The sequence below is a fragment of the Eschrichtius robustus genome, chromosome 16 (genome assembly GCF_028021215.1).
Source record: "Eschrichtius robustus isolate mEscRob2 chromosome 16, mEscRob2.pri, whole genome shotgun sequence".
NCBI classification, from domain to species: domain Eukaryota; kingdom Metazoa; phylum Chordata; class Mammalia; order Artiodactyla; family Eschrichtiidae; genus Eschrichtius; species Eschrichtius robustus.
The window spans coordinates 18,360,276-18,374,858 of NC_090839.1; the positions used below are offsets into that span (position 1 = coordinate 18,360,276).

At 46.4% G+C, this 14,583-nt stretch overlaps 1 protein-coding gene across 2 annotated transcripts in view; it reads left to right on the plus strand.

The window, feature by feature from the left end:
- The window catches only part of PTPRT (protein tyrosine phosphatase receptor type T), a 785,959-nt gene extending 771,994 nt beyond the window's left edge, over positions 1 to 13,965 (plus strand). For both annotated transcript variants that reach the window (XM_068565244.1, XM_068565245.1), the window contains exons 26-29: positions 9,484 to 9,609; positions 10,495 to 10,658; positions 12,239 to 12,374; positions 13,152 to 13,965. In XM_068565244.1, coding sequence (XP_068421345.1) covers positions 9,484 to 9,609; positions 10,495 to 10,658; positions 12,239 to 12,374; positions 13,152 to 13,205 — 480 coding nt within the window. In that variant the 3' untranslated portion in view covers positions 13,206 to 13,965. The remainder of the gene's footprint in view (positions 1 to 9,483; positions 9,610 to 10,494; positions 10,659 to 12,238; positions 12,375 to 13,151) is intronic.
- Positions 13,966 to 14,583: the final 618 nt, after the last annotated feature.

Consider the following 14,583-nt stretch of genomic DNA (forward strand, 5'->3'; position numbering starts at 1 on the left):
GGATATTATGGTCATTTTAACAATATTTATTCCTCCAATCCAAGAACACAGTATATCTTTCCATCTCTTTGTGTCATCTTCAGTTTGTTTCATCAGTGTCTTATAGTTTTTGGAGTACAGGTCTTTTGCCTCCTTAGGTAGGTTTATTCCTAGTTATTTTATTCTTTTTGATGCAATGGTACATGGGATTGTTTTCTTAATTTCTCTTTCTGATAATTTGTTGTTAGTTTATAGAAATGCAACAGATTTCTGTATATTAATTTTGTATCCTGCAACTTTACTGAATTCATTGATGAGCTCTAGTTGTTTTCTGGTGGCGTCTTTAGGATTTTCTACGTATAGTATCATGCCATCTGCAAACAGTGACAGTTTTACTTCTTCCTTTCCAATTTTGATTCCTTTTATTTCCTTTTCTGCTCTGATTGCTGTGGCTAGGACTTCCAAAACTATGCTGAATAAGAGTGGCAAGAGTGGACATCCTTGTTTTGTTCCTGATCTTAAAGGAAATGCTTTCAGCTTTTCACCATTGAGTGTGATGTTAGCTGTGGGTTTGCCACATATGGCCTTTATTATGTTGAGGTATGTTCCCTCTCTGCCCACTTTTTATCGTAGTATCGTAGAGAGTTTTTATCATAAATGGATGTTGAATTTTATCAGAAGCTTTTCTGCATGTATTGAGGTCATCATACAGTTTATCTTCTTCAATTTGTTAGTGTGGTGTATCACATTGATTCGCAGATATTAAAAATCCTTCCATTCCTGGGATAAATCCCATTTGATCACGGTGTATGAGCCTTTTAATGTATTATTGGATTCGGTTTGCTAGTATTTTGTTGAGGATTTTTGCATCTAGGTTCATCAGTGATACTGGCCTGTAGTGTGTGTGTGTGTGTGTGTGTGTGTGTGTGTGTGTGTGTGATATCTTTGTCTGGTTTTGGTATCAGGAGGGTGCTGGCCTCATAGAATGAATTTGGGAATGTTCCTTCCTCTGCAGTTTTTTGGAATAGTTTCAGAAGTATAGGTGTTAACTCTTCTCTAAATGTTTGGTAAAAAATTCACCTGTGAAACCATCTGGTCCTAGACTTTTGTTTGTTGGGAGTTTTTTAACTACTGATTCAATTTCATTACTGGTAATTGGTCTGTTCATATTTTCTTGTTCTTAGTTCGATCTTGGGAGATTGTATCTTTCTAATAATCTGGCCATTTCTTCTAAGTTGTCCATTTTATCGGCATGTAGTTCATAGTAGTCATTTACAATCATTTGTATTTCTGTGGTGTCAGTTGTAACTTCTTTTTCATTTCTGATTTTATTGATTTGGGCCCTCTCCCTTTTCTACTTGATGAATCTGGCTAAAGGTTTGTCAATTTTGTTTCTTTTCAAAGAACCAGCTTTTAATTTCATTGATCTTTTCTATTTTTTTTTAGTCTCTATTTCTGCTCTGATCCTTCTTTCTTTCCTTCTACTAACTTTGGGGGTTTTCTTGTTCTTCTTTCCCTAGTTGCTTTAGATGTAAGGTTAGGTTGTTTGAGATGTTTCTTGTTTCCTGTGGTAAGTTTGTATCACTATAAACCTCCCTCTTAACATTGCTTTTGCTACATCGCATAGGTTTTGGATCGTCATGTTTTCGTTTTCATTGTCTCTAGGTATTTTTTGATTTCCTCTCTGATTTGTGCAGTGATCCATTGGTTGTTTAGTAGCATACTGGTTAGCCTCCACATGTTTGTGTTTTTTTGCAGGTTTTTTCTTGTAGTTGATTTCTAGTTTCATAGTGTTGTGGTCGGAAAAGATGCTTGATATGATTTCAACTTTCTGAAATTTACCAAGGTTTGTTTTGTGGCCTAGCATGTGATCTATCCGGAAGAATGTTCCATGTGCACTTGAAAAGAATGTGTATTCCGCTGCTTTTGGATGGAATGCTCTTTATATATCAGTTAAGTTCATTTGGTCTAATGTGTCATTTAAGGCCTGTGTTTCCTGACTGATTTTCTGTCTGGATCATCTGTCCATTGATATAAGTGGGATGTTAAAGTCCCCTACAATTATTGTGTTACTGTCGATTTCTCCTTTCATGTCTGTTAATATTTGTCTTATATATTTAGGTGCCCCTATGTTGGATGCATATATATTTACAATTGTTGTATCTTCTTCTTGGATTGATCCCTTGATCATTATGTAGTGCCCTTCTTTGTATCTTGTAACAGTCTTTATTTTAAAGTCTATTTTGTCTGATGTAAGTATTGCTACTCTGACTTTCTTTTGATTTCCATTTGCATGGAATACCTTTTTCCATCTCCTCACTTTTAGTCTGTATGTGTCTCTAGAGCTGAAGTGAGTCTCTTGTAGGAAGCATATATACAGGTCTTGTTTTTGTATCCATTTAGCCACTCTGTGTCTTTTGGTTGGAGCATTTAGTCCATTTACATTTAAGGTAATTGTTGATATGTATGTTCTTATTGCTGTTTTGTTAATTGTTTTGGATTTGGTTTTTTCCCCTTTCTTCTTTTGTTCTCTTCTCTCGTGATTTGATGACTATCTTCAGTGTTATGTTTGGATTTTCTTTTTTGTGTGTATATCTATTATAGATTTTTGGTTTACAGTTACCATGACGTTTTTGTATAGCAGTCTTTATATATAGATGTGATTATTTTAAGTTGATGACCTCTTAATTTCAAATGCATTTTTAAAACCCTACATTTGTACTCTCCTCCCCTCATGATTACTGTTTTTGATATATTTTATCTAATTGTTTTGTGTATCCCTTAACTGCTTATTGTGGATATAGATGATTTTACTACTTTTATCTTTTAACCTCCCTACTAGCTTTGTGTGTGGGTGATTTCCTACCTCTGCTGTATGTTTGCCTTCACTGGTGAGCTTTTTCATTTTGTAATTTCCTTGTTTCTAGTTGTGGCCTTTTCTTTTTTGCCTAGAGATCATTTAACATTTGTTGCAAAGCTGGTTTGATGGTGCTGAACTCTTTTAGCTTTTGCTTATCTGTAAAGCTTTGGATTTCTCTATCAAATCTGAATGGGAGCCTTGCTGGGTAAAGTATTCTTGGTTGTAGATTTTCCCCTTTCATCACTTTAAATATATCATGCCCCTTTCATCACTTTAAATATATCATGCCTTCTGGCCTGCAGAGTTTCTGCTGAAAAATCAGCTGATTGATAGCCTTATGGGAGTGCCCTTGTATGTTATTTGTTGCTTTTCCCTTGCTGCTGTTAATATTCTCTATTTATCTTTTTGTCATTTTAATTACAATGTGTCTTGGTGTGTTCCTCTTTGGGTTAATCCTGTATGGGACTTTCTGCACTTCCTGGACTTGGGTGATTGTTTCCTTTCCGTGGTTAGGGAAGTTTTTAGCTATTATGTCTTTTTTTTTTTTTTTAAAGAAATTCACGTTCTTTTATTTATTTATTTATTTATTTATTTATTTATGACTGTGTTGAGTCTTCGTTTCTGTGTGAGGGCTTTCTCTAATTGCGGCAAGTGGGGACCACTCTTCATCGCGGTGCGCGGGCCTCTCACCATCGCGGCCTCTCTTGTTGTGGAGCACGGGCTCCAGACGCGCAGGCTCAGTAATTGTGGCTCACGGGCCCAGTTGCTCCGTGGCATGTGGGATCTTCCCAGACCAGGGCTCGAACCCGTGTCCCCTGCATTGGCAGGCAGATTCTCAACCACTGCACCACCAGGGAAGCCCCTATTATGTCTTCAAATATTTTCTCAGGTCCTTTCTCTTCTCCTTCTGAGACCCCTATAATGTGAATATTAGTGCTCTACATATTGTCCCAGAGGTCTCTTAAACTGTCCTCATTTCTTTTCATTATTTCTTCTGTTCAGTGGCAGTGATTTCCATTACTCTGTCTTCCAGCTCACTGATCCGTTCCTCCATATCATTTAGTCTACTATTGATTCCTTCTAGTGTATTTTTCATTTCATTTTTTGTATTCATCATCTCTGTTCAGTTGTTCTTTATCTCTTCTCTTTGTTTAAAACTTCTAACTAACTTCTCCCTCTGTACATCCATTCTTCTTCTGAGGAGTTCTTTGATCATCTTTATGATCATTACTCTGAACTGTTTCTCGGGTATATTGCCTATCTCCACTTCACTTAATTCTTCTTATGGGGTTTTATCTTGTTTCTTCGTCTGGAACATGTTCCTCTGCCACCCCATTTTGTCTAAGTTGCTATTTGTATTTTTATATATGTGGTAGGTTAGTTACGTTTCTCAACCTTGCATAAGTGGCCTTCTGTAGAAGATGTCCTATGCATCCCAGCAGTGCACTCCCCTCTCATCACCCAAGGTATATTCTCTTGGGGTGCCCCCTAATAGGGCTGCATGGGTCCTTCTGTTGTGGCGGCCTATGTGGGCAGTCTGGTAGGCTTGGTCGGCCCCTGGCCCAGTTGGTTGCCAAGCTCTGCCTTGTACAGATGCTGCTGGCTGCTAGTTAGTGTGGCCTGGTCACAGGGCACTGGATGCAGAACTCTAGGGGTGTCCCAGGGCTAGTGCTGGCTCACTGGTGGCCGGAGTCAGGGTCCCGAAGACTCTTGGGCTGTTGCCAATCCCCTGGCAGGTAAAGCCAGGTTCAGGGGTTAGTGCCAGGCAAGCAGAGCCAGTTCCTGGAGTCTGGCTGCAGGGCCCAGGGATCCCTGAGCTCATTTCAGGTTGGAGGGGGGCAATTCCTGACACAGTTGGGTATGGGGTCTAGGGTATCTCAAAGCTTGCGTTGGCCTGCTAGTGGACAGGGCCCAGCTGGTCCCAGGGTAGGCTCTTGCCTACTGTGGGTGGGCTGGGTCTGCAGGCTGTGGGATCATAGTGTTCTTGCATCTGGTGTTTGCCCCCTGGTGGGTGAGGCTGGTCTAGAGGCTAATGTGGGCTTCCTGAAGGGAAGGGCCTATGCCTGCCCACTGGGAGGTGGAGTTGGGTCTTGGCCCTCTGGTGGGCAGGGCCATGTCTAGGGGCTTTTCTAGAGGTGACTGTGGGTTCAGGAAGTCTTTAGGCAGCCTGTCTGCTGCTGGGTGGGGCTGTGTCCTTGCCCAGTTAGTTACTTAGCCTGAGGCACCCCAGCACTCGCGCCTATAGGCTTGTGGGTGGGGCTGATGAGCCAGGATGGCAGCCACCGGCAGCAGTGTTCACACGGTAGAATGTTCCCCAATATGGCTGCCACCAGTGCCTGCATCCCCAGGGTGAGCCACAGCCATGCCCACCTCTCCGGGAGGCTCTCCAAGACCGGGAGGTAGGTCTGGCCCAGGCTCCTATCAAATTACTGCTTTTGCCCTGGGTCCCAGTGAGTGTGAGATTTTGTGTGCACCCTTTAAGAGTGAAGTCTCTATTTGCCCCAGTCCTGTGGGGCTCCTAAAATCAAGCCCCACTGGCCTTCAAAGCCAAATGCTCTGGGGGATCATCTTCCCAGTACCAGACCCCCCAGGCTGGGGAGCCCAACGTGGGGCTCAGAACTCTCACTCCTGTGAGAGAACCTCTGTAATGTAATTATTCTCTAGTTTGTGGGTCGCCCACCCAGGGGTATGGGATTTGACTATGTTGTGAGTTTGCCCCTCCTACCTGTCTCTTTGTGGTTCCTTCTTTATGTCTTTAGTTGCAGAAGATCTTCTGGTGGTAGGTTCCAGTCTTTTTCACCAATGGTTGTTCTGCAGATGACAGTTGTGATTTTGGTGTGCTCATGAGAGGAGGTGAGCTCAGGGTCTTTCTACTCCATCATCTTGGCGGCTCTCCTATAAACTGTCGATGCTTATGTGCTCATGGTCTGGCCCTTCAGTTCACATAGAAGTGGAGCTGAGACCACGTAAGTCACCAAGGGAGCAAAGCTCAGTTCCTCGCCCGCTTCCACAAGAAACCCCCATGCACAGTGAGCATTGTCCATGTTTGTTATTATAAATTTGCTTAATATTTAGGAGTTTAGGAGAGGGGGGCTCACAGGACACACTGATTCACCTTCAGCCCTTTCACTGGTTCTCTTATGCTCCTACTTTTCCTCTTCCATCTCCTGGGTCCATCTCCTAGGTCCATCTCCCGGGTCCCTCTCCTGGGTCCCTCTCAAGAACAACCCATAGGCCTCTCTCCGACCTGCAGAACAGTGTCCCCACATCACAGGTGGCACCTGTCCCCACTGCTCTGTCAGGCTGGCTGACCAGGAATTTTCACAAGGGCAGTCCTTTGGGTATTATTATCCTAAAGAGAAATTTTCATACGGGCTGCTAAGTAGAGGGAGAAAGACCCTTCGCTTTATCTACCTTGTTTTGAGTGACCCTCTCCCACACTGCCAAATAATTATAGCTTACATTTATGGAGTACTTACTAGCTACAGACTCCTGTGCTAAGTAGACACATTCAGATTCACAGCCACTCATCACTTAACCCAGAGAAGCTAACAGATTTGGCCAAGTCACTCAGCTAGGGGGTGACAGGGCTGGGATTTGAGCCCAGGGCGCTTCAAGCAGGAGCCCCATTACCTTTTGCTAAGCTGCATACATGGGCCAAAGTGGTGGTACCCACTGAGGCACAACCCCAGCACTTGGACACCAGGACAGTCTTGAGCTAAACCTTAGAGGACATTTCTTATTGACGAGAATCATTTCCGAGCCCCAAAGGGTCACCAGGAACAGAGCATTGGCTTCCCCCATTCTCTCTCCCATTTCCCATGGCTAGATTATGTGCAGCGTCCTGGCCTGGGGGCAGACCCTGATGATCCTTGGCAGCTCAAACACCACATCTGCCCACAGATCACCTGGCTGAATGTCACCCATGCCATTGCTGATGTGGTCTCACGGATTAGGGAACTCAAGTGAAAGTCTGGCTCTGATGTAGGATTAGAAGGACCCTGCAACCTTTCCCAGCCCTCTGGACATGATGGAGAGTGACCTGGAAAATCAAATGCAGAGAAGTGTCCCAAAATAAAGGAGTCTTGTTTGAGGCAGAGTAGAACCTATTAGCTTGAGAAATTGGTCTGGAAATCTTATTAAAAGAGACAAATCGTTCCACATTCTCTCCAGACTGAAAATATTGGGGATAATAGACTTTCCTTGATGCCTTGGACCCATGTACCTCATGTCAGGATCAGAGCCAACCTCTGGCAAGGCACGATTCAATGCAGGTAATAAAGGCAATTATTTTTTTTAAATTGGCAGTTCTGATTAATTCTGGTTTCTCTGGCCAGTCACAGACTTATCTGTACCAGTCCCTCATTACTGTGAAGGTTGCAGGTCAGAAGAGCCAATGGCAAAGAGAAATGAAGTTCAAGTTGTGGATTTGTCATTACTGCACAGCTCAGCAGATGACTGTCCAGCCGCAGAGACCTCTGTGACCAGCACCAGCACTCCCCACCTACACACACACACACACACACACACACACACACACACACACACACACACACACCTTTCTCAGTATTCTCAATTAACCCCCGATGGAGACGCCAGGAAAGCAAGGCACCATTGCATTATGAAACTTAATCTTGCTTACCTTTGCTATTTAAGAGGGGTGATAAGAGGAAGAATTCTTCAAATTTATGTTAGCTATTATCATGATTGTTGTTATTTTTGTTGAGCACTGAGAGGTTCAAGAATGATATGAATCGCTGGAATGTCGTGGATGCTGGCACTCTGCTAAGGGCTTTCTTCCCATGTGTTCTCTCTTTATCCTTAGAACAGCCCTATAGGACAAGAGTTGGCCAACCTTCTCTGCAGAAAGAACCAGATAGGAAATACTTTAGGTTTTGTAGGCTGTGCGGTCTCTGTCACAACTACTCAAACCTGCCGTTATAGCTTGAAGGCAACCACAGAAAGTATGTAAATGGCTAATATAGCTAGATTTCAATAAAGCTTTATTTACAGAATCAGACGGCTGGCCAGGTTTGGCCAGTGGGCCATAACATGAACAAATGTTATCCCTAAGCTGGAGTTTAGGTTCCACAGCTAGGAAGGTGGGAGATGTGTGCTTTTGTCTCCTACGGTCTCCCTCCTCCCTGCTCCTCCATTCTGCCTCTAGTTCTGGAGGAAGGATAGAATCAAAAAAGTTTTAGCATGTGACTACCCAGGGTGAGTTGGCTGTTCTCTCAATGAAAGGGAAAGCGATCACTTTCATGAAAATCCTGCATCCGTGGTGGTTATGAGGAGGCCACCGGATTGCCGTGGGTAGCCTCTGTCCGTCTAGTTCCTTGTCTGCAAGCTCAGCATAGGCTGTGGCAGACCCCACTGAGATGCCAGGATCTCAGAAGCTTTGGTGGGTCTTTGAGTCTCAGCTACATCTTCCGGGCAACCCCCAGGTGAAAAGGCTTTCTAACACGTGGCCTCTTGGTCCATGCTGGGGTGGTCCCAGCGAGCCTGCAGCCTCAATCTTAGCTCTCTCCTCCTTGTCCCTGGACAGTGTCCATCTCCATGCCCCTTGGGAACCAGGAGTTGAGGAAGCATGCTTTGCCTCACTCTGAGCCACAGCCTGTGCCACCTACCTTAATATTCTTTCCCCAACTATAGTCATCTAGTGACTCAACAGATACGGGGCATAAAGTATCTGTGTCTCACTCTTGATGACGCTATAAACTAAAGGGACAATTTATGATCTTAGGCCAGGCTTAGTCTCTGCACCATTGAGAACTGGGGCCAGATTCCTCTCAGGGGAGCCGTCACATGCATTGTAGGATATTTAACAGCATCCTGGCTTCTACTCACTAGACGCCCATAGCAACCCCCAGGTGTGATCATCAAAAATGTCTCTAGAATTGCCACATGTCCCCTGGGTGACAGAGCAACCTCTGCTGAGAAGCACTGTCTTAGGTTGAGAAGCAACCACTGCCTTTTGCTCTCAGCTGTAGGTTCTAATTTCTAATTCCAAAAAAATAGGAAAGGTAATAGGCAAGATCTCTCAATACCATGTTACATTATCTTTTGGTGCAAGGTAAGCATAATTAGCCCCATTTTACACAGGAGAAACTGAGGCCTGGATGGCACAGCTAGTAAGCAGCAGAGACTGGATTTGGACCCAAGCCTGTCTGATGCCAAAACCTATGTATTTTTTAAAACTACTCATGATCTGATGATGAAATAAACACCGTGAAGGTTTTCCTAGAATGGGGAAAAGTTGCTATGATTTGTGTTGAACTAAAGATTGTAGTTGCCCTTCCTCAGAGTGTTCTATCTAACCCTTACAGCAGCACAAGGTAGACAGTATTTTCCCCATTTTACAAATGGGGAAAACTGAGGCCCAGCAAGCCTACCAAATGGTTTGAAATCAGCACAGCAAAGATGTTTAAGCCCAGTGTTTCTGTGCTCAGAGCTCTGACTTTTCAACAACCAGAAAAATGGGTAGCTGTTCCCCAACAGGAAAGCTGAGCCTAATTTCCTACATAATACCCTACCTTTCTAGCCAATGTGTCCTGCAGGCAGTAAGAAAGGTTTCATGATAAATGAAACCAATGCCCCCGGCCCCTGACCTTGGCCTTTTTCTGTGACCCCTTTCCTTACCTCAGCTCTGTATGCAGTACTGGCCTGAGAAGACCTCGGGGTGCTACGGGCCCATCCAGGTGGAATTCGTCTCCGCAGACATCGATGAGGACATCATCCACAGAATATTCCGCATCTGTAACATGGCTCGGGTAAGTGTACGGCCACCGCTGCTTCCCGGACTCCTTCCCAAAACAGATGGAAGCTGCCGGGAGAGGACCCCGCAGGCCAGCCAGGAGTCTGTGCTGTCCTCTCCTGTTCATCTCGTCCTTGGGGAAGTGCTGCCTTTGCCAATTCTGGCTCCAGACCCAGCAATGGCCCCCACACGCAGAGACACACAGGGGGACATCCAGCCTGCCATCTGCCTGTTTCCTGACACACTTGCTGCCATGTAGACACAAATTCTCAGAATGTAGTGCTTCCCTGCTGTGTCGCGCTGTTTCGGCATGAGTTGATGCAGCCTTTGATTGGATCCAGTAAGCTTTGGGCTAGATGGTGGGAACACCAAGATGGAAAATAATAAGTTGCTTCCATGAGGAATTTCACTGCTGGGTGGAGGAGTATTGGGTGGGAGGGAACAGATGAGTGATCTATGAAATGATGGCTAACTAAAGTGACCTTGGTCTTTACCGGGGGCTCGTGGTGAACAGGATTCAGTCCCTGCCCTCAGAATTCGCTATCTAATGGGAAAGCGAGATGTGTTTTGGCTCATGAACTGCAGAAAGAGAGAAGAATCCTGCCCAGTATTCAGGGAAGGCTTTCCTAGAGAAAGGGGCATTTGAATTGGGTTTTGAGGACTGAGTAGACGTTTTTCAGGTAGAGGAGGGATGCAGAGCAGTCATGGCAGGAGAATCAGTGTGCACAGAGGTATAGAGGTGGGTATGGGGATAGTGTGTGACTCTCCCCATGAGGACATTATAGCGTAGACCCTATTTATTCCATCTTCCACTGCAATGCTGCAGCCTCCAGGGTATCTGGAGGGCCTGCATCCCTAAGCATCCCCAGCAGAACAGCCCTAATAGCCTCTCTGTTCTCAGCCACAGGATGGGTATCGTATAGTCCAGCACCTCCAGTACATTGGCTGGCCTGCCTACCGGGACACACCCCCCTCCAAGCGCTCTCTGCTCAAAGTGGTCCGACGGCTGGAGAAGTGGCAGGAGCAGTACGATGGGAGGGAGGGACGCACTGTGGTCCACTGCCTGTGAGTATGATGGAGGGGTCTCCAGGGCAACAAGGTGGTGGGTAATGGGACATCCTTGAGGATGCCGCTGGCCACAAATACCAGTCCTAGGCATGCCTGGCCATACCACACCCTTACAGGCCAATAGGAGGGTAGTCAAGGCATTACAGTCCTTTAATGGACTGGGATTGCAGCCATAACGCTATGTGTGGAACAGCTGATTCACAATCATTCACTTTGCTTCTTAGAACTTAAAGTGATTTGGGGAGAAGTGATGGAGAGGGCCTCACTCTTTAAAAAGGAAGTTGAATCAAAGTCTTCCCTTTTTCAGAATAATATTTCTGGAGCAGGTGGAGGCATTAATAACATCTTATCCTGGAATGGAGTTCAGTCATTTCAAAACCGGCTTATCGTGCCCCCTCTTTCATGTGGTGCACACATGTCAGGAAAATCGGAGAGCTTAAGGGAGGGATGGACAGGGGGCCCTTCCTACTCTGTCCCATGCAGTTGTTTTGTAGCCTGCTTTTTTGCAGGAGTACCTTTTATTCGTGTCTTCCCTTGCCGAGGTGACCAGCAGTTTGAGCTGTAGGAAAGCACAGGGGTGTCCTTCTGTCAACAGAGACCTTGGCATCCTTGGAGGGCAGAGACACCAAAACAGACACGGAAATGCAGGCACTGGCCAGTGAATGGAGGGCAGCTGTCTGTACTTGAAACATCTGGTCGCTGGGTGTCCTGTGGATAAAACATCTGGGAGGTAGACTCAGTGACTTAGTTTCCATCCAGATGTTCTCTAGACACAGACCATTACATGACATCATTAGTTGCTCTTGGCAATATGCCCAGGAGTTCCAAATCTGGCAGATTCCTAAAGAGATTTTCGGTAAAGAGTTGGAGGGGTGTTTCCATGAAGATGACTTACGGAGCATCGGAAAGAAAGTGTGACAGAGGGATGACCCTGCCAAGAGCCCTCTTTCTCTATTTTCCAGGTCAGTAGGGTCTTGCTTAAACCGGGGTGTATAAATGGAGATGCGTCTTTTCGGGATTCAGCATCTGAGACCCATCCCAGCCTCACCCAAAACCTAGGCTGGCTGACCCCAGCTAACAGAGAAGTCTCTGGTATTGCTGTCCTTAGCAGATGGGAAGAACTAGGAGTAAAAACACATGCAACCTTCCGCTGTCTTCACTGGATGTGTAGGTGGACCCAGAGCATCCTTTTGGACAAGGATGCAGGCACCACACGTACAAAGACACTCTGTCTGTCCTGGGGGTTTGGGTCAGTATGCCGTGGGTGACAGTCACATGCTGCTAGAACCAAGGAAACATCAAGCTAAGTGAGCTTTCAAAGGTTATCCCCTTCATTATACAAATGAAGAACCTGAGGCTCAGACACAGGAAGTGACTTGCCCAAGGTCAAAGCAGGTTCACGGCACAGATGGGACTCCAACCGTAGCTCATGGCTCAGGCGAAGACTTTCACCACTGCCTTCCCTTGCATCTGCCGGCGCAGCCACCCTCCACTACTGCCGGCATGGCCTTAGGCTCGGCAGGCGCCTGACGGGTACCCAGGAAGCTTGCTCACCTTTTTGCTCTGTGTTTGTGTAGAAATGGGGGAGGCCGCAGCGGAACCTTCTGTGCCGTCTGCAGCGTGTGTGAGATGATCCAGCAGCAAAACATCATCGACGTGTTCCACATCGTGAAAACGTTACGTAACAACAAGTCCAACATGGTGGAGACCCTGGTGAGTGTCCCGAGAACTGTTCTCCAGTAGCCAGGGGCTGACCGTAGTTCCCTTGACCTGAAGAAAATAGCATCAAAGGGTAAAAACACTGAACAGCCGGATGCTTCTTGAGCACCTGCAGTCGCTGCCCTTTGCACACACAGTTACCTGCTTCCTCCCTCCAGCCTCACCAGCTTCTCTTCTGCAGAGAGTCCAGATAATTCGTCTTGGCACACGCTACGTTGTTTTACTTTCTTTCCATGCCGTGAGAAAGTATCACTAATTCTGGCTTAGGGGAAGGGATTCTGGATTAGTAGAATGTGAATTACGTTTTTGACTCAGTCCAATCCTATTCTAATTAATTTATGCTCATTTTTATCATATAAAGCCTTGGGCTAGGACACTGTGAAGCAAGGGAGAGGAAGAGACAGGGGGCAGAGCTCCAGATGTTAAGAAAGACCTGGTGCAGAGATGGAGACATACCGTACACAGGGAACTTTAATGAGTCTTTAAGTCTGTGCTAAGCGTGGGCTTACCCAAAGTGAGGGCCTAAGTCTGGTCCACAGACCAGCAGCAGCAGTAGTGTCACACGGGAGCCTGGTAGAAATGTAGACTCTTGAGCGCCACTCCAGATCTACTGAATCTGAATCTGCGTGGACAATTTTGAATTGACTGTTAGTACAGACATACATAATGTTTCCTCCATAATTTGTATCTCTAAACTAAATGCATTTTCCCTTTCCTTTTCATCTGTCTCTCTCGTCTTCTCTTCTCCCTCTCTGCCTCTCCTCCTCTCAGGAACAGTATAAATTTGTATACGAGGTGGCACTGGAATATTTAAGCTCCTTTTAACCCAATGGCATGGAGAACCTGCCAGAGGCTGCTGCAGCCAAGCCCCCTTTTCTGTGAATGGCAGCGACTGGGCCCAGGGGCTGAGCGGTGGCACCCTGCCCAACTCCAGGGAGAAGACTGGTGGTCCTGTGGTCCACGGTGGGCTCTGTACCTTCGGAGGGGTCTCCAGTTGCTGTGGGCAACACCGCCCTGAAAGGCCCAGGCTTCTTTTCCAGCCTCAGGCACGGCCCCATACAGAAGTGCACCTGTGTAGCAAGGCCCGGATTTTTCAGTGCAATTTTTTTTGCTCTTTTCAAGTTTGTGAATCTTGAGGCAAGCTGACTGTGTGGGTACAGGGGAGTGACAGGCCTGGCAGCACTTCCTCTGCCCTGCGTCCCCTGGGCAGTGGGGGGATGTGTGCTTTCCTCCTCCACGTGGTCGTGAATATGACCGGGCTCTTGGGGGGTCACTCCTCTGCTGCCGTCTCCTTCAGGGACCTCTGGATCACTGGGACTTCAGGATGCGCCCAAGACCACAGCAGAGGCCCCCAGCCTCCCAACTAACCTGCATGGGGCTTGGCCCACCACCATTGTGTACCCCTCCCCCAGCCCAGGCCTTGACCTTCTGTCGTTCACTGGCCAGTCCGCTGTGTCTGCGGCACTCCTGGATGAAGGTTTTCTTTGCTTTTTTGTGGTCAGTGGGATGGGGCAGAACTGCAGGGAACTTTGCCGCTCCTCCTTGTCTCTGTGAAAAAGGACTACCTCCCTGGGGCACGGCTCTGGCTGACCCGGCGTGTCTTGGGCGGTGGCGCCTTTGGGAGGGATGAACAAGTTAAGAATTGATGACTTTCCAAAGTGTATGTGAAAAGAAACTTTCTTTTGGAGGGTGTAAAATCTTTCTTAGTCTCTTATATCAAAAAAAAGGTGGGGAGGGAAGTTTGGTTGTGTAGCTATAAGACAAATCTCTGGAGCCTGTTATCTCTCCTGGCAATGTCCTTAAAAGGTCCCAGCCAGGGACAGCACAGCCACTGAGCGAGGGAGAGATAGTCTGAAGGGCTAGTCTGAGGACACTCCATTTTGGTTGCCTTTGGGGCGGATAGATGGAGTACCAGCGTAACCTCGGATCTCCAAATTTGAACACCTTCCTAGAGAAACTCAGCTGCCATCTCAGAAAATGTCATCGTGGACCCAGCTATACTTTGGTTTAAAATAGGACAAGGGGATCAGACCTGGGGAATCTAGACTCTTGCCCGAAGTATGGGTCAGTCAATGACAGGGGGGCCCAGCATTGGCTAAGTATCTATTATATGCCAGGCTTGGCAAGTTCTCAGAACCCACCCCCGCCCTCCCTGAGCGAGCTATTCACCTGTTATCATTCTTATTTTACAACCGAAGACACT